The sequence below is a fragment of the Giraffa tippelskirchi genome, chromosome 3 (assembly GCF_054371585.1).
Source record: "Giraffa tippelskirchi isolate mGirTip1 chromosome 3, T2T-mGirTip1v1.2.pri, whole genome shotgun sequence".
NCBI classification, from domain to species: Eukaryota; Metazoa; Chordata; class Mammalia; order Artiodactyla; family Giraffidae; genus Giraffa; species Giraffa tippelskirchi.
Window position 1 is genome coordinate 33,513,226 of NC_137277.1, and position 22,900 is coordinate 33,536,125.

The window sequence follows — 22,900 nt, forward strand, 5'->3', positions numbered from 1 at the left end:
GCAAATAAAAGTTAACAGACCAGCTGAAAAAAACATTGAATTCAATTTCAATGTATCTGACGGCTGTCTGATCAGTTAACCTACAACTAAGCAAAGAGGTGAACAACATTTTATATGCTCACTGCCTGAATAAGCAAGGAACTTTTGTGTCTTTTTGTCGATTTGAGGAATATCTTCTCTCTGGGGAAACAGAGACATAGGAGGGGGCGGGGGGAACCTTAACCATAGGCAAGTTCAAGACAGAAAAATTTGTTCAATTAAAAATGATTTGACGTGCTAAGCAAATATTTACTTCCAGCAGATATTCTAGAGAATTCCAGCATAATTCAGGAATCAAGAAACATGGGTAATAGCAGACCACCAACTTCCTGGTTAGCCAGCAGAGGAGCACACTAGCTAAAGATGCCAGTTTATGGAAAATATCATGTCCCAGGGTCACGATCGCCAGATGCTTCAGCTCAGTAGAAACCTTGGGAAAAAATCTCCCGCAGAAGTGGGATCCAAAGTTAAGGAAGTTAGAAGGCCGGTTTCTCATGTTTTGTTTTTTTTTTTCCCTATATTTTGCGAATCTGCCTCAGAGACGGAGAAGGGTAAGATTAAGACAGCAGATGCTGAAGCAAAGGCAAGACAGAATGAACGCGAGTTAAATTTTCGCAAGGAATGAAAAATAAACCTGAGTGCTCTCCCCCTCATTAGTGTCAGTCGCTCAGTCATGTCTGACTCTTTGTGACCCCATGGACTGTAGCCCACCAGGCTCCTCTATCCATGGGATTCTCCACGCAAGAGTACTGGAGATCTCCAGGGGATCTTCCCGACACAGGGATCCAACCCTGGTCTCCTGCATAGTGGCAGATTCTTTACCGTCTGAGCTACCAAGTAAGACACCCCTCGTTAGTAATGGGCTTAAATAAATACAGGCTTGTATCAATCACAGAGCCCAGGGGGACCAAGTCCAGGGCTGGGATATAAAACAGAACAAACACTACTCCGTACAGTGCCGTTATTTGTAGTTCGGTTCCTTATAACTTGGGAATATAAGTTCCAGGCAGTTCGGTCATACTTGACTAGTCCTTGTCACTCTGCACTACTCAAATCTCCTAATCAATTTTTTTTTCTTTTTAAAGTCAAACAGTATTTCAAGTGCAATGGGTCCGCTTCTACATTAGGGGTGCAAAGCGGTCAAAGACCGGCCTCCTGGCTGGGCTGGCCGAGCGCGCCCCACAGGGTGGGGACGGGGGCTGCCCGGTCCCGCCCGTCTCCCGGCGCCGTTTTCTCTTTTCCAAGGCTGGGGGCGCCGGGGGAGGAGCAGCTGCTGCGGTCGCCGAAGCCTGGGGTCCCCGAGCTGTACTCAGGCCTCTCGGCCCAGGACCCGCCGCGGAGCCCAGCCCCGGAGGCTGCCCCCACCTCCGGCACCTGCCCCATCCCGCGAGCCTGGCCGTCTACCCGGTCGGCCCGGCCCGCGAAACCCCCGCCCAGCCCGGTCCGCCCCGCCTCCGGCCGCGAGGAACCACCTACCGCGCGCCGGCTCCTCGGCGAAATGCTCCCTGGCTACCGGATGGGCTACCGCGTCACCATAGAGCGTAGCGGAAAGAGCGGCTCTCCCTCACTTCCGGAGGAGGTAGAAACGGCGCCGGAAGTCGAGGGGCGGGTCAAAGGAGGCGCCGTCTCTCGAGTTCATGGCAGGGCTGTTCCTCGTGTCCGGCCGGATAATGCGGCTTCCGGGCCGCCAACTTTGGCGTCTCTTACCTCACGAATTCGAGGTTTGGGGCCCAGGAAAGGGGACCGCGAGGGTTTTGCTGGGACGGCTCTGCGCGAGGCCAGAGGAGGCATGGCGAGCCTCCGGGCTCGCTGCCTGCTGCCTGGGGAGCCGCCCCCTCAGCACTGCAACGCCGCCCCCGCCCGGGTCGTCGGGATCGGAGCGGAAGGGCAGCAGAGACCCCATGCGCCCCTCGAAGCCCGGAGTGAGTACATATCAGAGCTTTGCCTTTGCTAGTCTCGTCTGTCGGTCAGCCCTGCGCCCTTCCCATACCGCTTGGTCGTGACCTCAGAAACCACTCTACCTGGCCTCAGGTTGACCTCCACTCAGCCTGCTCACCTGAGTCACAGAATCTCATCCCGCGTTCCTCTCCGTTTTGCACGTACCCTCGTCATTAAAGGGGCTTCCCGTGTGGCTCAGCTGGTAAAGAATCCGCCTGCAATGCGGGAGCCCTGGTTCGATCCTGGGTTGGGAAGGTCCCTTGGAGAAGAGAAAGGATACCCACTCCAGTATTCTGGCCTGCAGAATTCCATGGACTGTATAGTCCATGGGGTCGCAAAGAGTCAGACACGACTGAGCGACTTTCACTTCCAGCGTTAAAGAAAGATACTGGACTTGGATTTTAGTTAGCTATTGTGCGAAGAAAATAAGTTTCAGGATTTCTCGGGGGGGGGGTCTCAACCGTAAGTTTGCCATAATTAAAGAGTTAACGTTTTTATAATTTGTCACTCGACTCTCCCTTCAGAGGCTTGGTGTGTTGTATGCTGCTACTGAGCAAATGTGCGTCATGGCTATGCCTTTTTCCCTTTGGTTTTTCCTGGATTCTAGGACCCCGAAAGAACTTAGAAGCCACTAGGCTGTAGTGATAAGTAAGAGAAGTTGTTATTGATGCTGGGGGAAGATTAATGAGTTATTTTACTTATCGGGGGACTTGGAAGAAAGTACAAAGAAATAATGATGCCATTTGCAAGAAGTTCCACTTTTAAGTCTCTTCTACTTTGGTTTTGTTACTCTGGAAACCAGATTTATTTGGTTTATTTCTCAGTATCCGCACAAGCAGGTGATTAACTGATTTTTAAATCAGCAGTTGGGATCTCGGTCACACGTGGTAACAGTCATGGTGCTTGAGCCTTGGGTCCTGTTTTCACGTGAACAGAAATTGATTTAGGGAACGTTCCCTTGGAAAGCAGTGCCTTAGTAATTGTGTTAGGAGCTCAGATGCAACTGTGTTTTTTCATCCCAAGGTACTGTGAAACATCCTGCCTGTTTAACAAGATCAAGGCCTCTGTGTATGTATTTTAGAAACTACTGTAATAAATTTAGTGTAATTAAATGCACTTTACTAATATTTTTAATTTTGAAATCTCTGCCCCAGTAGCCTGTTTCCTGGAAGTCTTTAGCCGTCACATTTGCTATTGGAGGAGCTTTATTGGCTGGAATGAAGTACTTCAAGAAAGAAAAGACGGAGAGTAAGTAGATGCCATCCAGTGAGCTCTTAGTAAAACCCTTCCTGGCTATTGACTAGCATCTTGGTGGTGTTGGTGTTAAGCTTTGTATCTTGAAATAATGTAATGTTTATGGTAGAGTTGTAAAAATGACAAGAGTTCCCACGTATCTTTCACGTATCTTCACCTAATGTTAACACCTTGTATAACCATGACTGTTCACTATACTACAGACTTTATTTGGGTTTCATCTATTTTTCCACTGTCCTCTCTGTTCAGGGCACACTAACTGTGTGAAAAGACGTACTGTGGACGGATTAGGATGTGGGTGGTAAGAAGTCCAGAGGGTACAAGGATGACTAAGGTGCGGTCCAGCCATTGAGGTGCACATGACAGTGAAACACACAGAAGGAAAGGATTTTACTTGATGAGGTTCTGCCCGGCCAGAGGGAAGTTAATGAGAGCCTGGCGTGGGAATGCCAGGAGCCGCTCTGGATTAACACTTGGAGTTTAGAAATTGTTTACAAGAACTTTATATTTTAGTGAATATTTCAGGACTTTTAAGGTTTGTTTTAGAAGTTTCTAGTAAATCCTTAAAGTACCACTTACTCTGTTTTGATTCTTTAGAGAGTCTCTTTTGATGCCACTATACAAAGGATAATGTTTATATCTGGGAGTGAGAATTTGTACGCTTTAGAACCTTAGGATTATAAACACCATATTGATACACAGATATATTTCTTTCGTGTAGCAAGCACTGTTTTACTAATTACGATTTTCATGTTTTAATATGCACTCAAGTTGCTTCAGTTTCAAAATGAAATAAACTTGACAATCTAGGAAAGAAATAGTAGAGACAGTTCTAGAAAACCCAAGCTTCTTTTGACTTTGGTTTGAAATTTTCACCTTCTGTTAATAATCTGGTTTTGTAAAAACTTGTATTATGAAACAGTATTAAAAGTGAGAGTATTTGCAGACATGATGCCTCATCATCTCCAAATACTTTATTGTGTATTTTCTACAAACAAGGACATTCTTCAACATGACCACAATACAATCAACAAAATCAGAAAATTGATGTCAATGTTACTACTGTTCAATCTTCAGATCTTACTCGAGTTTTGCAAATGATACCCTCCTTTTAGTTTATTTTTTAAACATTTTTTGGCCATTCTTCATGGAATCTTTGTTCCCCCACTAGGGATTGAACCCTCACTCCCTGCAGTGGAAGCGCACAGAGTCTTAACCTCTGGACTGCCAGGGAAGTCCCAACTGTTGCCCTCCTTTTATAGCAGAAGGATCCAGTGTAGAACCACACCTCATAGCTAGTTTTCTCTTTGTTCTCCTTCAGTCTGTAACAGTTTTGCAGCCTTTACCTGACTTTCATGACCTTGACAGCTTGGAAGATTACAGGCCAGTTATTTTGTAGACTGTCCCTTAGTTTGGGTTTTTCTGGTATTTTCTCCTGATTAGATTGAGGATGCTGTGTTCTTGTTGCATTTAATCAGGTGTCACATGATTTCAATTTGTCCCATTACTGATAAAGTTCAGTCTGACCACTTGATTAAGGTGACGTCTGTCACTCTTCTCTATTGAAGATGTAATTGTGTGTTTTGTGATGTCCATTTTTGTATGTAAATATTCTGTATTTATGCATGTAAATATTCTGTTCCCCATCAAATTCAATTCATGTGTTTATGTCAGTGTGGACTTAACGATTTTCTTGCAAAACACTGAGTTGTAGTCCATTATTCTCTGGGAGAAACTCCCATTATTCAGTGGGAGTTTGACACTCCCAATGGCCCAGATTGGTCAATGGGAGTCCCTTCGAACAGGCTGTTGTTTCCTTCCAACAGTCCTCCAATATTCTTTTGAGTTCGTCCTTAATTCTAGTGTGGTAGAATGTTCTAGGTTCGTGTACTTTTTCTGCCCTAACCCTGGTACCAGCCATTTCTCTGAAGAGCCTCATTTCCTTTTAGTGAAAGATGATGATATTTGGAAGTCAGGATATGAGCTCATTGCTATTGGGGTGTGTCTGCTCCTGCATCCTTTCAGTGGACAGAGCTAGGAAAGAGATGTACGTGTTCATAGCTCTATTTATTTCTGTATCTATATGTATTGAAACCATAAGTGCATATGCTGCCTCCCATTTCTTTCCAGTACTTCAAGGTTTGTTCTACTCTCTCGTTCCATTGTTCTAACTCCTTTTCCATTTGTTTTAACACTTATGTTTAATATATTTACTTATTTGATCAGGCCCCTGTATGTAACTAAGGTCACGTTTCTGCTGTCCTCTCCACATGCAGCTGCCCTCCTGCACACTCAGGCTCCAGCGTCACTGCCAGGCCACCCACCTCTCCCACTCAGGCTTAGACATTCTGTTCTGCTGTGTCCCTCCTCCACTCCATCAGGGCCACACCTAATGGCTAAGGACTGAATTGTTCTGGAAGAGGAAGAAAATTTTTTTTACTGCATTTTTTTAATAGTCCCTATTATGTACAATAGCACTTCATTTCATTTTACTTTATGCTTATTTCTCTTAAAAGATTTTTTTAAGCTTCTTGGAAACAGGCTATTTTTTCCACATTTTGTGCCCTCAGTCATAAATATAATGTGAACCATAGATCAGGCATTTGAGTACTTGTGGTTAGATTGACTTTTTTTTCCCTCTCCTTCTGTGTTTTTTTAAGAACTGGAGAAGGAACGGCAGCGAAGCATTGGAAAGCCTTTACTTGGGGGCCCATTTTCCCTCACAACTCATACTGGCGAGCCCAAAACTGATAAGGACTACCTGGGCCAATGGGTATTGATTTATTTTGGTTTTACTCATTGTCCTGATATCTGTCCGGAAGAACTAGAAAAAATGATTCAAGTCGTGGATGAAATAGGTAAGAAAGCTGTCTCATTCTGTAAAACGTACATGTTTACTTGATACCCTTAAGATTACTATGCTTTTCATATTATGTTACTGGTAGGTGGAGGGTTGTAATTATTCGGTTTGTGGGAAATGAATCATTCCAGGATATTCAGACCTTATTAACAGTTTCCTGGCACTTGCAGAATGGTTGTCGGGGGAGGCGGGGGCAGGAATCCTACGAACACTGGATTAGATTAGAAGACAGGGTGTCCACATGATGCGATTCTGAGTAACAAAACAGCACGTCCGCACTGGTGCGGGTGTTTACTGGGATATGTATCTGACTGCACCACAGACGTGTATGTACCTGCACTTCCTGAGGCTCCCCTCCCCTCCCCCATCGCCGTTAGCTATCCCTCTGTGTTGCCTGACCGCCTTGCTGTGCTGCACACTGCTGTAACTGCTACTTGTGTTCTCCCTTAGACTGTGAATAATGACTAATGAGAACTTTATTTCAGACAGTATTCCAACTCTGCCAAATTTAACTCCGCTTTTCATCACTATTGACCCAGAGAGGGACACAAAAGAAGCCATCGCCAATTATGTAAAAGGTATGTTTTATTTCCAATACTTTACGTCTATTTAGTGCTTAGAGATTTTGAAAGATCAGCTCACTCGAACCTTGCAGTGCCTTGTGAGATAGAGGGACAAATGGTGCCATCACTTGTTGTACAGGTGGATAGAAAGTGGCTCAGAACTGTGACTCTGGCTAGTAAGTAAATTATTTTGTCACAGAGGAAGGGTTGAACTTCGCCTTCATATATCAAAAAGGAAAGAGAGAGCCTTGAGTTGAGAGGCTGTAATTGCTTCTGAGCAGTTCATCAGGAGCCTCTCAATGAAATGAAAGAGGAGAGTGAAAAAGTTGGCTTAAAATTCAATGTTCAGAAAACTAATGTTCATGGCATCCAGTCCCATCACTTCATGTGAAATAGATGGGGAAACAATGGAAACCGTGACAGACTTTGTTTTCTTGGACTCCAAAATCGCTGCAGATGGTGACTGCAACCATGAAATTAAAAGACGCTTACTCCTTGGAAGAAAAGCTATGACCATCCTAGACTGCATATTAACAAGCCGAGACATTACTTTGCCAACAAAGATCCATCTAGTCAAAGCTATGGTTTTTCCAGTAGTCATGTATGGATGTGAGAGTTGTACCATAAAGAAAGCTGAGTGCCAAAGAATTGATGCTTTTGAACTGTGAAGTTAGAGAAGACTCTTGAGAGTCCCTTGGACAGCAAGGAGAGCCAACCAGTCCATCCTAAAGGAAATCAGTCCTGAGTATTCATTGGAAGGACTGATGTTGAAGCTGAAACTCCCATACTTTGGCCACCTGATGCGAAGAACTGACTCATTGGAAAAGACCCTGATGCTGGGAAAGATTGAAGGTGGGAGGAGAAGGGGACAACAGAGGATGAGATGGTTGGATGGCATCACCGACTCGATGGACGTGAGTTTGAGTAAACTCCGGGAGTTGGTGATGGACAGGAAAGCCTGGTGTGCTGTAGTCCATGGGGTCACGAAGAGTCGGACTTGACTGAGCTATTGAACTGAACTGAAGTGAATTGCTTCTGATTCCAGCTCAGAACCTCATTCTCCCTTTCGTAAAATTAGGGCAAACATGCGTTCTGGGAATATGTTCATTGGGAGATTAAAGAAAAATAACTAAATATAAACACATTTTTGAACTCTGCATATTTTATAAACCTAAAGTATAAATGATAAACACATAGCTGTTTTAAGGAAGAATTTCAGTTCAAACATCTCAACATGTACTTAAAGCCTATTAGAAGGTACTTTTAAAGGCTAGAAATTATGGTAGAATTAAGGGTGAAAATTTAGGTTCATATGAGTTTGGGTAATTTCTCTGAATTCAAGTTTTTTTAGCTAAAAAAAGTGATGAGAACACAGTATTGTAAATCAACCATAATTCAGTTAAATATAATTCAAGTAAGAGAAAATATATAAAAGGAAAGAGAAGAATGACTTGTTAATATTCGTGTGATTAAACACTAAGCAAAAAAAATAATAATAATAATGAGTCAAAATCTGATCAGACAGGTTTTGTGGTTACACTAGTTTGTGGAACATGGGTGCTTAAAAATCAGGAATTTTGATTTTAATTATGGTGAAATTGATTTAAGCTACTGGTCAGAAGGACTAATGAATAGTTCTCTAATTATTTTTATTATATGACACCTAATACATATCCTTGAGAACTTTGAGTTGTTTTCAAATGTGTTTTATGTAAGACCTGCTGTGTGTATTATTTAACACGTGTAATGAGAGATGGTTGATATATAGAAAGAGTACATAAAGTACAGCATAGTGTGTTCCTTTTGACACATGTAAGAACTCGGGACACCATCACCACAGTCTGAGTGAACATATCCATCAACCCCATCAGCTTCCACGTGCCCTTGCTATTCATGTCTCTCCCCTGCACCTACCTCCTATCTCCAGGCAACCACATATCTGCTTTCTGTCGATACAGATTAGTTTGCAAATTTATAAGTTTATGTAAATGGGATTGTACAGTATATGCTGTTTTTTTAATGACTTCCTTCAGTATAATTATGTTGAGATTCATCCATGTTGGTTCAGACAGTAGAGTCAGCCTGCAGTTCAGGAGACCTGGGTTCGATCCCTGAATCAGGAAGATCCCCTGGAGAAGGAAATGGCAACCCACTCCAGCATTCTTGCCTGGAAAATCCAATGGATGGAAGAGCCTGGTGGGCTACACCCCATGGGGTCACAAAGAGTCAGACACGACTGAGCGACTAACACGCACACACAGACACACACCTTCAGTATAATTATGTTGAGATTCATCCATGTTATGATGTGTATCAATAGTTTATTCATTATTATTGTTCAGTAGTATCCTGTTGATGGACATTGGAGTTATTTCCAGTCTCTGACTCTTACAAATAAAGCTGTTGAGAGCACTCATGTGCACGTCTTGTGTGGACACATGCCTTCATTGCCCTTGAGTAAATACCTCGGAGTGGAGTGGCTAGGTCATGTAATAGGCACATTCTTAACTTTTTAAGAAGCTGACAGACTTTTCCCAAAGTGGTTGTGCATTTTCATACTCCCACTGGCACCATATGAGGGCTCCAGCTCCTCCACGTCCTGCCGCACTCAATAGGGTCAGTCTTTTCATTTTAGCCACCTCAGTAGGTGTGTTAGTGGTGTCTCACTGTGGTTTTAGTAATGCATTTCCCTTAATAACTTTGAACATTAAGCGTCTTTTCATGCCATTACTTGCCATCTGTATGTCTTAGGTAAAGTGTCCCCACATCTTTTTCCCATTTTTATGGAGCTGTTTTATTTTACTTAAGTATTTGTTTATTATTTATATTCCTGATGAAAGTCTTTTATCAGGTGCATGATTTGCTAATATTTCCTCTTAGCTTATGGCTTGTCATGTCAGCCATGTATTTGGAAGAGCAGTTTACATTTTGGAGGGCTTCCCTTGTGGGTCAGCTGGTAAAGAATCTGCCTGCAGTGCGAGAGACCTGGGTTCGATCCTTGGGTTGGGAAGATCCCCTGGAGAAGGGAAAGGCTACCCACTCCAGTATTATGGCCTGGAGAATTCCATGGACTGTATATCCACAGACACAACTGAGCGACTTTAAATTTTCACTTCACACTTCCATTTTGGAGAGGTTCCATTTATTTGTTCTTTTATATTAATAGATAATTTTTTTGGTTTCATTTGTTAGAAATAGTTGCCTAACCCAAGGTTACAAAGGTTTGTTTTCTCATTGAAGTTTTAGAATTTTTATTACATATAAGCAGAATTTATATCCACAGCTTACAGGTTCGTCAGAAATTGGAGCAATAGATAGCATTGTTATTTTTTAAAAGCAGGTATAACTCATTGGGTAATAAATGATCTTAAATATGTGTCATACTGATTTTTACTTATCATCACATATTAACCAAACTTAGGTATCCCCAAATGAGTAGGTGTTTGAGTTGCTATAACTAACGGAAATACGAAAACCCTATGGTAATATTCTTCATTAGCAAGTACAGTGGTTGATGATGATACCATTTCTAGTTGCATTTGGGGAGAATTTTAAGTTGGTATTTAGAAAATTACTGGAGTTTCAAAAGGTTTTAAAAGGTTTGGATGTGCAGCTAATTCAGACTTCACTTACCTTCTCTTCATCTGCTCAGAGAGTGGGGAAGCAAGACAAACTAGCTTTTTCAGTTTCTGAGCAGTTTTTCCAATTTAGAATGAGTTAGACCAGAGAATGATAATCGGCTTCCTCTCCCTTTGAAACAAAGTGCTGCTGTTAAATGCTGGACTCAGCTCAGTGGTCTGATGAATCCAGGTGTTGTAAGTGACTTCCCCAGCTTACTTATACAAATTCCAAAAACTGAATAGCAAATGCATGCTGTGAGATTATGTGCTGGAAAATGAGGCACAGGTATTTTGACCTGGCATGAACTAATCAGCCAAGTTTCTCATGAAACAATGGAAAACTGTGATGCTTAATTCATAAGAATATCTTTGAACTTCAGCATATCTCAGAACTACACCTAAATGTTTAACAACAACTAAATTAACAAAAGATAAGACATAAATAATTAGAATACACTGCTTCCAGCTTTATTAGATAGTCATGAAAGGATTTGACATACATTATCAAGAACTTTTTTTGGTTTCATTGCTCTTCTCTATAAATACCCTGTTTTAAGTTTCATGATTTCTGCTCTAATTCTCTTCTGCATACTTTGGATTTAATTTGCTCTTTTTCTAGATCCTAAGGTAGAAACTTACAGGTTTTATGTCTTCGTTTCTACTATATGCATTCAATAAGTTGTGTTTCCATTTTAATTTTTAAATTTCTCTTGAGATTTCTTCTTTGGCCCATGTGTTATTTAGAAGTGTGTTTAATTTCCATGTGTTTTGGGGATTTTGCAGGTTTCTTTCTGCTATTGATTTCTGGTTTAATTCCAGTGTGGTCTGTCTTGATGAATGTGACATATATCACAGAGGAAAATTTTCATTTGTTTTAGATGAATTTCTTCTTCTTTGAAACATGAAAAGCTGTTTTGGGACTCATAGGAAGAAAGTGGCAGTAACTTTATAACTGTTTTTTTGAAGTAGAGATGGTTGTTTTTTTGCCTCTTCTTTTTCACTGTCTTTCTCATTTTTTATTTAGAATTTTCTCCCAAACTGATTGGCTTGACTGGAACAAAAGAAGAGATCGATCAAGTGGCCAGAGCATTCAGAGTGTATTACAGCCCTGGCCCCAAGGACGAAGATGAGGACTACATAGTAAGTAAATGCTCAGTTTCAACACCTGGGCAGGCTCCTAGGCCCCAGACATTTATAAGCTTTCCATGATGACTGGCTTTAAAAGCAAAATGAGGACAGTAAATACTCTGAGATGATAGCAAATTCCTTAATAATTAGGGATGCTTGAGAGCGTAGAAAAGTGTATATAGTTTTTGAAGGATGATTAATTTATATTTTTTGTTCTAATAGTTTAATTGCCCACTTTTCTCCTGGCACATAAAATTGTAGAACAGTATATTAAAATCTGGGATATCTTAAATTCACCAGAGTATAAACTAATCATTTGGGGCAAAGCTCATTTTTAGTTTATAAACACTGTATTGGTTCTCTCTGCCCCCCCTAATGAAGAGGTTTAAGAAATATGCTTCTTTTGATAAGCAATGTTAGGCCTTAGGGACCTGCATTTTTGGGTTTGAGTGAGTAAGAATTCTGAAAACCAAGAGAAAAGAAAGCCATAGGCAGTTAGACTTTTTATAAGATTTCTTTTCATACCAACTATATACATAATTTTGTGTTTAGTTGCACTTGCAACTATTATGCTCTGCATAATTAGGTGTTTAATATGCTTTTTTTTTTTAATGAAGAACAAATTCTGTTAGGTGGGTCTTCTGCAGCTCTTAACGTTCGAGAGCTATCTTCACATTCATCAGCAGTACCCAGGAGTCTGAGTCACCTTGTTACTCTTCTTGTCAGTGGTTTCTGAGTGAAGTGTAAGCACCACCCCTACCCACCCTGTTTCCTTCCCAACGTGGACATACTTCCCTATCACATGAAGAGCTTACATTGTATATTTTAGTATTATTTCAAGATTTTCCTCAATTGTCATGCTCTATTTTCTCTGTAATATTGTTGCGACAAAGTGATGAATCATAAGAGACTTTCCAGCTGCAGAGCTGGTTTTGTAGAAAGACAGGCAGGACCCTGAATCACTGGTGTGCCAGCAGCACCATGGCCAGCTTCCAGGAGGATGTGCAGAGGGGACGTCTCACTGCAGTGCTACCTCTACAGCCCACTGTGATTTCCCCACCACCTTTGAACCTGGAGCATGTGGGTGCCCCATAGTCTTTGGCCTAAATTAAAGGTGTGTTTCTGGTCCCTTTGCCTTCAACCCACATAGTAATCTTATTTTTAGTTCTGGTACCTCATAGACTTAGGAAAACTTGAGTTCATGGGAGAAAAAGAAAAATCAGCATTTTTTCTTAGACTCTAAGCAAAGTAGGGGGACCTACCGTGGTTTCCTCTTGTCACACTAACAGCATGAGAAGAGCAGAGAAGAAGCCGAGGAGAAAGGAGAGCTTTTCAGACTTTATCTTTCTGTAAAAGAGTTGTACTGACTAGTTTTGAGCTTAACTTATGATAATAGTGGGAGCAGTTGAACTAGTCAGTCAGACTTACAGGGTTGAACAGATTTATTAAACATACATGCAGTTGTCAACTAGTTAACACTCCTTAGTCTTGTGCTTATAGCTCATAATTCTAAAGTTTTATTTTACAGATTAGACCAAACAACCTAAAATACTCAAACATTCAGCTAATGTTAAGAGATACTTTGCTGAACCCAGAGCACTGCTTACCACAGGAATGTGATTTGGGTCACACTGCTGTCCGACACCCACCTCTATCGTCAACTGACCCTCATCGTTTTTTATTTAAAATACCTTGAGGGAATTCCCTGGTGGTCCAGTGGTTAGTACTCCACGGTTTCATTGCAAGAGCCAAAGTTCAGTCCCTGGTTGTGGAACTAAGATCCAGAGGCTGAGCAGTGCAGTAGACAGGTAGATAGACAGACAGACAGATAAAAATACTTTGAAACCTTTGAGCTGGTTGGGTCTTCACTTAGTAAGAGTGCATCTTTTCTTGTCTGACCATAACCAGCAGTGAAAGGCAAGGTGCCAGTGAGCTCATAAACATAAACCAAATACAGGTACTGAGATTTGTACCCTAAGATAGCCATGCAGATAATCCAAAATATGGGTATTAACCTTTTAATGTTTAAAATGTGAATATTTAAATGTTGTGGAAATTTCTTAAACCCTCTAGAACCCATCTGAGACCCCATTTTGAGAAATAAATACTGATCTACTTACTACCATAGAATGCAGTTTTGATAAGAATCAGCGAGTTCACTGTTATATGCTTGCAAAATCAACCAGTAGGAGGAGACATTCTCCAGCTTCTTGGTTTTTTTCATACTAGTGTGATTCTGTCCCTTGCGGAGATGGTAGGGAAACTTAAGATTTAAGGACATGCAGGGAGTGAGGGAGTACTTTAAGATGGAGATGTAAAAAGGAATGAGATTTTCTTAATCTCAGCAACAGAGATGAGCTGGTATTGAATGCTCGTGGCATCCTCAGACCCATAGTGTGCATAACCTGAACATGCTACACATTCCTGACAGCTAAGTGTGCAAGCCATCGTGTGATATGTGTAATGTTGTATTATTTTCTAAGTGTTAGTTAGAAAATACTTTTGGAAAAGGATACACATGGCTTTCAAACCTGAGATGTTCAGTCTTAATAAAAGAAGTGTGCGTTGTATAATGTGATATCGTCTTTCACCTGTTGGATCAGAAAGGCCAAATATATTGTCATGATCTTATTTGCGGAAAGAGAAAATACTACAGCGTTTGGAGTGAATCGGACCCACTGGCACTTCCATGCCTTGTTGATGGGTTTCAACTGATATGCCCTTTTCAGAAGGCCGTTTGTATTATCATCAGCATTTAAAGCATTTAAATACTTTTTAGGTTAGAGACCCTATTTTTTGGAGTTTTCCCTACAGATATAACCTACAGCATTGTTTGTAAAAAGACTGAAAACCAAGCAACCATTTTTTAAAAGGCTTCTATACATGTACTGATACAGAACAACATCCAGTATATTGCCAAGTGGAGAAACAAGTATAGTGTGGTGGTGGTTACTCACTTGTGTCTGACTCTCTGCGGCCCCAAAGACTATAGCCCGCCAGGATCCTCTGTCCATAGGCTTTCCCAGTCAAGAATATGGAGTAGGTTGCCGTTTTCTTCTCCAGGGGCTCTTCCCAACCCAGCGATCAAACCTGAGTCTCCTGCATTGGCAGGTGGGTTCTTTACCACTAAGCCACCAGGGAAGCCCCATAATGTGTTGTCACTTCTGCATTAAGAGAAATAGGTGGGTATTGACACACTGATAAATGCAGAAGGACTGTCTGGAAGAATCCAGCAGGACCTGGTGGCAGTGGTGCCCCCTGAGGAGAACTTAGGGAGTCTGAGGGAGTATGTATGTATGTGTACAAACTTGCATGTTAGAAACACTGCATGGTTGCTCCCCAGCATTCCTATAGAGACGGTGGTGGGACAGTAAATATGGGTTCTAAGCTTGCTCTGGCGCCTACTAATTATGTCACTTGCCCCCTGGAGCCTGTTTGTTGCTTGCAGAGGAGATGATCCTGTCTCCTGGGTTAAGATGACACGTGGAAGAGCTTGTCAGCGGATGGTAGTGTCCTTTCTCTGCACTAAAAACTACTCGAACTTTACAGTAGAAACATGATCATTTGCTCTGCCCACAACCCCAGTGAACACTGAGATGTGGCCACTGACAAGTCTGACAGTTTGGGCAGTATTTTTACTATGTATTAGAAAGTAATTTATATGAGGGATACTCATAAAATAAGCCAAACACACACTGAAATTCTGGTTTTTTATGGAGGAGAGAGAACAGAATAGAGTAGGAATAAGGAAGAAATGGGGTGAAAAAAGAAGAAGTGTGAGCTGTGGAGTAGGGCTTTGGGAGATGCATGGAGGCCTCGTTCTGAGTCTGTCAGCTGTTTGGAGAAATGCAGGTCCCTGTTCTCCCGAGGTGAGTTATCCCCAGACCCCTGAGATCAGCAGCTGTCTGAGCCCCCAGGTCTGCATTCTTTCCGATGTGAGTAGGCTAGTGACTCTTTCCATTTGCTCTCTCTTTACGAATGTGTGTGTGTGTAAAAGCATGACAGCTTCACAGACATAGCATGTGTGTCTGGGTATATTTGGGGTGTCTCCAGTCTGGTATGTGTGATCACATTCCTGTCTTTGTCAAGCCTGGAATGAATTCCCAGGATTCCAAGGGCCATGTCTTCTGCTCATTTACCGCTGGATGTGAAGCATTTGACTCAAAACGTTGATGGCTAGTTTGGACTTTAGGTCGAGCTAGGAACACTTTAAGAACTTTTCCAGGAAAGTGGATAATGGATTTAAGGGGACTCCTGGGAAGTATAGTGTTGATGGCTCCTGAGGAATTCGTTTTAGGTGAGATTGTTCAGTGTAGTGTAAACACTTACCAGGGGAAGAGAACATTCATTTTCATGTTTGCTTTTGAATCACTAATAGCAGAACTAAATACTGTGTTGGAATTTATATATATTATGTGTTTAGTTAGTGTTCTGGGTTTTTTTCTCATAAAATATGGTAAGTAGAATTTAGGATATGATGGATGATAACCAGTTCTTCCAAAAACATGAAAGAACATACCCAAGAACTTAATAAATAAAGTAATTTCTCATCAACACTTTTAATCCCATGTGATATCTCTTTATGATGTGGTTAAGGGGTCAGATAAAATATTTTGCTTGTAAACATGGACTCTTTCCAAGCAGGCATCGGTGATCCACAGCTTTGGCTGCTTTGTGAAGGCCAGCAGCAGCCATTTCTTAGAAGTGTGTTCTTTCCTCAGAATTGTGTAGATGAGTGTGTTAAGGATTGAACTGAAAGAATTCCAAGTTCTCGCTTGATGTGTCAAGCAAAAATAGGGCAAATTTCGGGGGGGGGGTATTTTAGATAATTTGTGGTTGTGAATTGACTGTAATAGACTTAGGCCCATTCCATAAATAATGGAAATAATAGATGCTGCAGAGGTTAGCATCTTACCTGCAGTGTTTATTCATTACAGTAAGGCGCTTATTATGGTGAACTTTTTATCATCCTTCCCTTTCCCCTTTTCTCTGCAGGTGGATCATACAATCATAATGTACTTAATTGGGCCAGATGGTGAATTTCTAGATTATTTTGGCCAGAACAAGAAGAATGCAGAAATAGCTGGTTCAATTGCTGCACACATGCGGACACACAGGAAAAAGAGCTAATAACTAACACAGCATGGCCATGCTCTATTCTGCTGCCAAAGAGGAAGGACTTTATCTCCCGTAGGAGCCAATCCATACATGTACATACATGCAGCCTGCAAAAAGGCCTTCACACCAGGAGAAAATCTAAATTTTGGACAGGGGATGTTACGCTTGAGTTCATCAAGAATGAATTCTTGGAACTGTAAAGATTACAACTAAAAGTCTCCCAAATTGTGGCCTTGAGACCAGAGAACCAAATTTTCTTGAAACCAGTGGAATGGACCTCAGGGAAGGATACAGCCAGAAAAGACGCATCCAGGCATCTCCCCACGTGAGTGGGGCCCTTTGGTCATGTGGCTGCCTCTCCAGCGTCTTGAGGCCTTGCTCAGACAGGTTGTACTGAATTTCCAGGAGGAGTGTCGTTTGCTTTCCTCTTTGAGGTGGCTGATGCAATCAGATCAGGCTCTCTGACATTCATAATTAATCTTTACGCTTGAAAGCATTAGTATAGTCTTCCTTGTGAATGAGAATCATTGTCACTGTTTGCAATGTGATCCCCTGTCAGCAAGTGCTGATTTTACTCATAGAGAGGGAATCAGTTGTTTGGGACAAACTATTAGATCAGGTTCCCTAGGGATCTTTCTTGTGATTTTTAGCAGTATGATGTGTGGGGCTTCCAGGGACCTACCAGAGGGTATGACAATATGGACCATGAGTGTGTACAGAGTACCCGCCTGCCTGTGCTAGACTGTACTTGTCTGAAATAAAGGTGTGCTCAGCTTTGCAGCTTGGACAAGCATGGCCTTTCTCATGGGTGCAGAGATGACAGCTTACAGCTCTTGGGGCTGGTAGGGTAGGTGCTTGTTAAAGTGCAGGCGCCCGGGCCCAGGGCTGGGTTCACTCAGCTACAGAAGGATGCAGAGGCCTGTGTTCACACCTGCCGCCCAGGTTCCTCTGATGCAGTGGTGAGGGACTGGGGCCTCAAGGCTGTTTTGAGGGGTCACGGGGATGTGGGGAAGGCAGGTTTGGATCTGGGTGAGGACTCTGCTCATCTTTGGCTTGTCCATCCACAAAGTGCTGGAGTCACAGCCATTAAGGGAGACGCTGGCTTTTGTTTCAGAAGTTAACTTCCCTGGAGTCTGGACTTCACTGTCTTATCACTGTTCTCCACCTGAAGCTGCCGCAGAGCCTTTGCCAGTCTCCACACACCTTGACAGGTGTGGTGCCTCATCAGACATGGACTTTCCCTTCACATCAGTTCTGTGCAAGTGACATGGCTCTATCTTTTGGTTTTTAAATCCTCTTCTCAATACTTACGTTAAGCCTACTACAGATATTTACATGAAGGGGTGTGAAGAAAGTAAAACTCTGGAGTGGTTCTGGGCTGAACTGTATCCCCTGGATTCATATGCTCATTGAAGTTCTAACCGCAGTGCCTCAGAATGAGACTGTGAGGAGACAGGGTCTCTCAGAAGTTAAAATGAGGCCTTTCAGGTGGGCCCTCATCCAACATCCGTGTTGTTCTTACGAGAAGAAATTGGGACACAGGCCGAGAGAAGACCACATGAAGACGCGGAGAGAGGCCCTCAGAAACAAGCCCTGGCCACCAGGGCTATGAGACAGTAAGTGTCTGTTCAAGAGCTGGGGCTATCATGCTTTGTGACAGCGCCTAGTGGACTGCCACACTGCCATTCTCCCTTTTGGCTCCTTAATACAAAATTACCCAGATTTAGTTTATATAAATCTAAACACAGGCAGAAGTCATTGGTTTGGGATGACTTTCCTAGGAACCTTGTCAAGAAGGTGAGAAACTTAAAAGAACCTGGGTCTCCTGCATTGCAGGCAGATTCTTTACACTTTGAACTACAGTGGAAGCCCCAGTGAAAGCCTAGTCTCACATAACAAAGACGATCTTAAGTATCTGAAATGCCAGGCGTTTAAAAAGATGGTCTGTTTTAAGCCACAGAACATTTGTGCGGATCACTTTGCAGCAGCTTATGCCGGAGAAAATTCAGTCTTCATTCTCAGCTGTTGCAGGTTAGAGCCTGTGTCATGATCCAGAAAAGGAACAAGCTTTTGAAAAAGACCTTTTATTTGCTCTTCATTCCAGTGTCAAGTTTAAAGGCTTAGAAGTTGGGCAGAGGACCTCAGAGATGACGTCCAAATATCTCTACCCAGGAGGGGATACTCCCAGAGATTAGGTGCTGGCCTCACTCCTGGATCTGCATTAGAAGTTGTGTCCCAGTTTGTGGTCAGGTCCCTGCCTATCCCAGGGCTGTGGGGTGCTTGTGAAAGTGAAAGTCGCTCAGTTGTGTCCAACTCTTTGCAACTCCAATAGTCCATGGAATTCTCCAGACCAGAATACTGGAGTGTGTAGCCTTTTCCTTCTCCAGCGGATCTTCCCAACCCAGGGATCAAACCCAGGTCTCCTGCATTGCAGGTGGATTCTTTACCAGCTGACCCAAAAGGGAAGCCTGGGGTGCTCATGGGGGCCAGACAAAAGCTGATGCGAGGAGGGGGTACACTGTGCCCATGGGGCACCCGTTCTTTGTAAGCCTCAGGAAGTTAAAGTCAAGACTGCCTCTCAACAAAGTACCACGTGCAAACCTTGACCTCGATGGGTTGTGTTTTCACTGATCTCTTCAGTGGAATTAATATTTTAAGAAATGGAATTTATTTGAAAATTATAAGAATCCTGTCCATGCAGCAGGCCCGAAAGTACTGTGTGCACCTGGCTGTAGGTGAGATAGCTGATAGGTCAGGTATAAGAGCCGAGATTCGCTGAATACCAGTAAAAAGCCTGTGTGGATTGACAGCTAATGTGAACCCAATGAGTGGTTTGAATTTGTGAATATCTGCATAAGAGATTGTAAAATAAATTGTTTTTAAATATAAGGTTAAAAGAAATTAAAATTTTCAGATCAGCAATACTGCTCTAAATAATGTCTTTTCTTTTTTTGCATATAGCATAAAGTTGTATGAGTGTGTGTATGTGTGAGAGAGCTACCCTTTCAAAGACCAGTCACACAAGCATTCTTCATCCATTCAGCTCATACATTTTACCTGTGGTTCTGAGTTACATTACTCTGTAGAGATATGGGTGGTTATTCCTATTAATGAGGTACAATTAATAACCTCTTTAGCCAAATGTTCCCCTTTAGAATCTAGGGGTTTTCTATTCATTTTAAGACTATATTTTAAAGTTTATTCTTCTTTCCATGATTACAACATAAACATTTGTAATATTCAGAAAAGTTGGAATGTTTAAGTCAGCATTGTTCCCCCACCAGGAAACTTTGGATGCATTTCCTTTGAATCTTCAACCTTAGTCTTTGTACCGGAAATCCACCAACGTGTTCCTTTAAAAAATTACATGTTAACAGGTCGAGGTTAAGCCTCTAGACAGCACTTCCCCACCATCCTTACAGGCAGCTGCCTTTAAATGTTGGCTGGGTATCGTTCCGAAATACTAAGGACCCACACAGGCTGTGTTCTCAGGCTCCAGTTACGAACATTTAAACTAGCATATGTGCCACTCAAGTTTTTTACACAGCTGTTAGTTTTGTTATATTTTTTCTGTAGTTATATTATTGAATTTGGTAAATATCAAAGGTAGCCCAAAATAGCCCCCTCGTGCCAAGGTTATGTAGTGGACTCACTGGAGAACAAAAGCCTTTTCAGGGCAAGCTTCAGTTCCCTCACCCTCACCATTGCTGAATGATGCCATCGTTTCAGGTATGTTGGAGAAGCTTCAATCTCAGGACGACAACATGGAACTGGGAACCACAGGCCAGGGACCTTCAGAGCTGGCCAGACTCTGGCTTCCCCCATGCAGGTGTGGTTGCTGGGCAGCGCATGCACACAGCCTGGCTCTCCACCTTACATAGCTTCTCGTGTGCTGAAACCAGTCTGGTTTCAATCCTGACGGTGCTAAGGTAACTCGAAGCCTCACTTTTCTTACCTGTAACGTGGGAACTTAAGAGCGCTGGTGGGTCAGGGTCTGTGTGAGGGTAAGAGCAGTTCAGAACACCAGCACGTGCTCAAGGAGTGGTGGCTCATGTTACTTTTGGTCCTGATGAGGTGGTGATTTGGGTCTTGCTTAACAGGTGGCGTCACCAGTGGGTTTGTGTGTGTGAGCTACCCTCCCTCCACCTCTACCCCACTCGAGCCTACCTGTATCCTAATACCTGGAACTCCACCTCTTTCTGTTTCCCCACCCTGATACACATAGCTGAGCCTGAAGCTCTTTGGTTACCTTGCCTTACTGAACTGTTCACACCTGCTTTCTTAAATGGTGTCCAGATTTAGAAGAGTTGTGGGAAAAGCCATCAAGTTGAAGCCAGGACCTTTGAGGCATTTGGTCCTGACAGGAACAGCAGGGCATGAGCACATGGTCATGGTCAGAGCAGGTTCTGCTTCAGGAGTGGGTGGGCGGGCGCTGGGGCCTCGTGAAGCTGTTGGACTTCCAGCAGCTCTGAGTCTGCAAAGGAGGAGGCAGTTCTCCAAGTTCTAGAATGTGATGCTCAGGACAGCAGGTGGTTGGAGCTCTCCTGGCTTCTCGAGGGCTTTGACCAGAGGTGTAGCTGCTCTGTCAGGCCATGACTGTTACTGTTAAGTGTTTCCGGCTTTAACAATGGTGTCACTCCCACTTTGACCTCAGGAACTGGTCGCTCTGTCTCACTGCTCAGATTGTCCTGAGGCCTAGTTCCTGCCATTGCAAGCAAAGTTGGCTTGATTCTGTGCCATTTCTGCCTACACTCGGTTCACAATGTGGTACTTTCTTGCCTTTGAGGGTCCATCAACAGGTCATGAGCAAGCGTTTCTTCATGTCTGGCCCCAGGACACCCTTCTGGAGGTGCTGTGCTCAGCAGCCTGTGTGTCTGTCCCTTTGGTGTTGATCATGCATCTGCTCCCCATCTGTGAGTGCAGGCCTGACCTCTGTGCTGGAGACGGGCCAGGCGTGGGGTAGGGACTGAGCACCTCCCTGCCTGGGGAGTTCATCTTCAGTGTGGCAGACAGACTGTCAACAGAGAAATACATAGAGTAGGTCGGATAGAGGTGCTGGAAAGAAGAAAGAAGGTAAGGTCTTGGAGGGCAATGAGGGTGGGTGACAGTGTGATTGGTCATGGAAGGACTCCTTCAGGAGGGGGCTGTTTGGAAACTGAGCCATGTATCCAGGGAGACCTTCCAGCTCGAAGGCCCTGACCCCAGAGTGAGTGTGTGGCACTCAAGAGCAGAAGCCCAGTGTGACAGTGGCTGGTAAGTCAGGGACAGGAGGGCTGGAGAAGGAGCTGGGAGCCACATGTGTCAGGCCCCAGAGTTCATGGCAGGGGCCCTGTTTTATTTTGAGTGTTGAGGAGGCCCTGGAAGGGCTGAGGGCAGTGCTTGATCTGATCTGCCTGCCAGGGTGCCCACCATGACTTGCTTTGACCATGTAGGGGTCTGTGGGTGCCAATGTCACCCCTCCTAGGGGGTGTTAAAAGTCACTCACCCTGTGTCATATTTCAGGAGAACATCTCTGTGAATGTTTAATTGAAAGAAAACGTAAGCTTTGAGTTTTCTTTTTATAGTGGGAAATTTTAAATAGAAAGAGTGGCCTAGTGTAGTGAACTTGATATGCCCATCACCAAGCTTCTGTAATTCTCAACATGGCAGAGCTTATTTCTTCTACACCTCCACCCCCTCCTACACAGTCCCGCATGTGTGCCCATCTTTCTTGGTCTTTGAAAAATAACCACAGTCTCATTATCACACCAAAAAAGGTTTATCTGTTTTTGCTTAATACCACTGAATATCCAGTCAGTGAAAAGTCAAGTTTATAATTGGGTCCTTTGCTTTCTAGGAGCCACGACACCACATTGTGGAGGGGTGTCCTGTCCACATCACATGTGTAACTCTGGGTTTGTGTCTGCACCCAGTCAGGGAGGACACAAAGGGTTTAGAGTGAGACAGCCGGACAGCACCCCTACCATGGAATTCAGGTCAGACTCTTTATCAAACTTGGGCCCACTCAGTTCAGTTCAGTAGCTCAGTCGTGTCCAGCTCTTCACGACCCCATGGACTGCAGCACGCCAGGCCTCCCTGTCCATCACCAACTCCCGGAGTTTACTCAAACTCATGTCCATTGAGTCGGTGATGCCATCCAACCATCTCATCCTCTGTTGTCCCCTTCTCCTCCCACCTTGAATCTTTCCCAGCATCAGGGTCTTTTCCAATGAGTCAGTTCTGCACATCAGGTGGCCAAAGTATTGGAGTTTCAGCTTCAACATCAGTCCTTCCAATGAACACCCAGGACTGATCTCCTTTAGGATGGACTGGCTGGATCTCCTTGCAGTCCAAGGGACTCTCAAGAGTCTTCCCCAACACCACGTTCAAAAGCATCAGTT

The 22,900-nt window shown here is 43.3% G+C and overlaps 2 protein-coding genes across 11 annotated transcripts in view; one reads left to right on the plus strand and one right to left on the minus strand.

Annotated features, from left to right (window-relative positions):
• The window catches only part of ADPRM (ADP-ribose/CDP-alcohol diphosphatase, manganese dependent), a 136,370-nt gene extending 134,790 nt beyond the window's left edge, over positions 1–1,580 (minus strand). For 2 of the 3 annotated variants that reach the window (XR_014079120.1, XM_081578320.1), the window contains exon 1: positions 1,516–1,580. The gene's annotated coding sequence lies outside the window, so the exon portion shown is untranslated. Of the gene's footprint in view, positions 1–993 lie in introns of all 3 variants that reach the window. The other variant, XM_081578322.1, reaches the window with a different exon arrangement.
• A 71-nt stretch (positions 1,581–1,651) lies between these two features.
• On the plus strand, positions 1,652–22,495 carry SCO1 (synthesis of cytochrome C oxidase 1). 8 transcript variants are annotated; one of them, XR_014079125.1, is made up of 9 exons: positions 1,652–1,961; positions 3,132–3,225; positions 5,892–6,089; positions 6,577–6,669; positions 11,299–11,414; positions 16,398–16,845; positions 17,635–18,136; positions 20,250–20,449; positions 22,357–22,495. XR_014079125.1 is itself a non-coding variant. In XM_081578326.1 (6 exons), exons 2-6 carry the CDS (start codon positions 3,195–3,197, stop codon positions 16,530–16,532), a joined length of 573 nt encoding a protein of 190 aa, XP_081434452.1. In that variant the 5' UTR covers positions 1,652–1,961; positions 3,132–3,194; the 3' UTR covers positions 16,533–19,442. The 8 variants fall into 8 exon arrangements, 4 of the variants coding, with proteins under 4 accessions (XP_081434452.1, XP_081434449.1, XP_081434450.1 ...); XR_014079121.1 differs by having other exon boundaries at positions 3,135–3,225; XR_014079124.1 differs by lacking the exon at positions 17,635–18,136.
• Positions 22,496–22,900: the final 405 nt, after the last annotated feature.

Excerpts from the sequence above, each read along its gene's own strand:
- SCO1 (XM_081578323.1), top strand. The coding sequence starts at position 1,677 with ATGGCAGGGCTGTTCCTCGTGTCCGGCCGGATAATGCGGCTTCCGGGC. Across the intron at positions 3,226-5,891 it reads CAAGAAAGAAAAGACGGAGA|AACTGGAGAAGGAACGGCAG; the intron begins GTAAGTAGATGC and ends TGTTTTTTTAAG. Across the intron at positions 6,090-6,576 it reads TCAAGTCGTGGATGAAATAG|ACAGTATTCCAACTCTGCCA; the intron begins GTAAGAAAGCTG and ends ACTTTATTTCAG.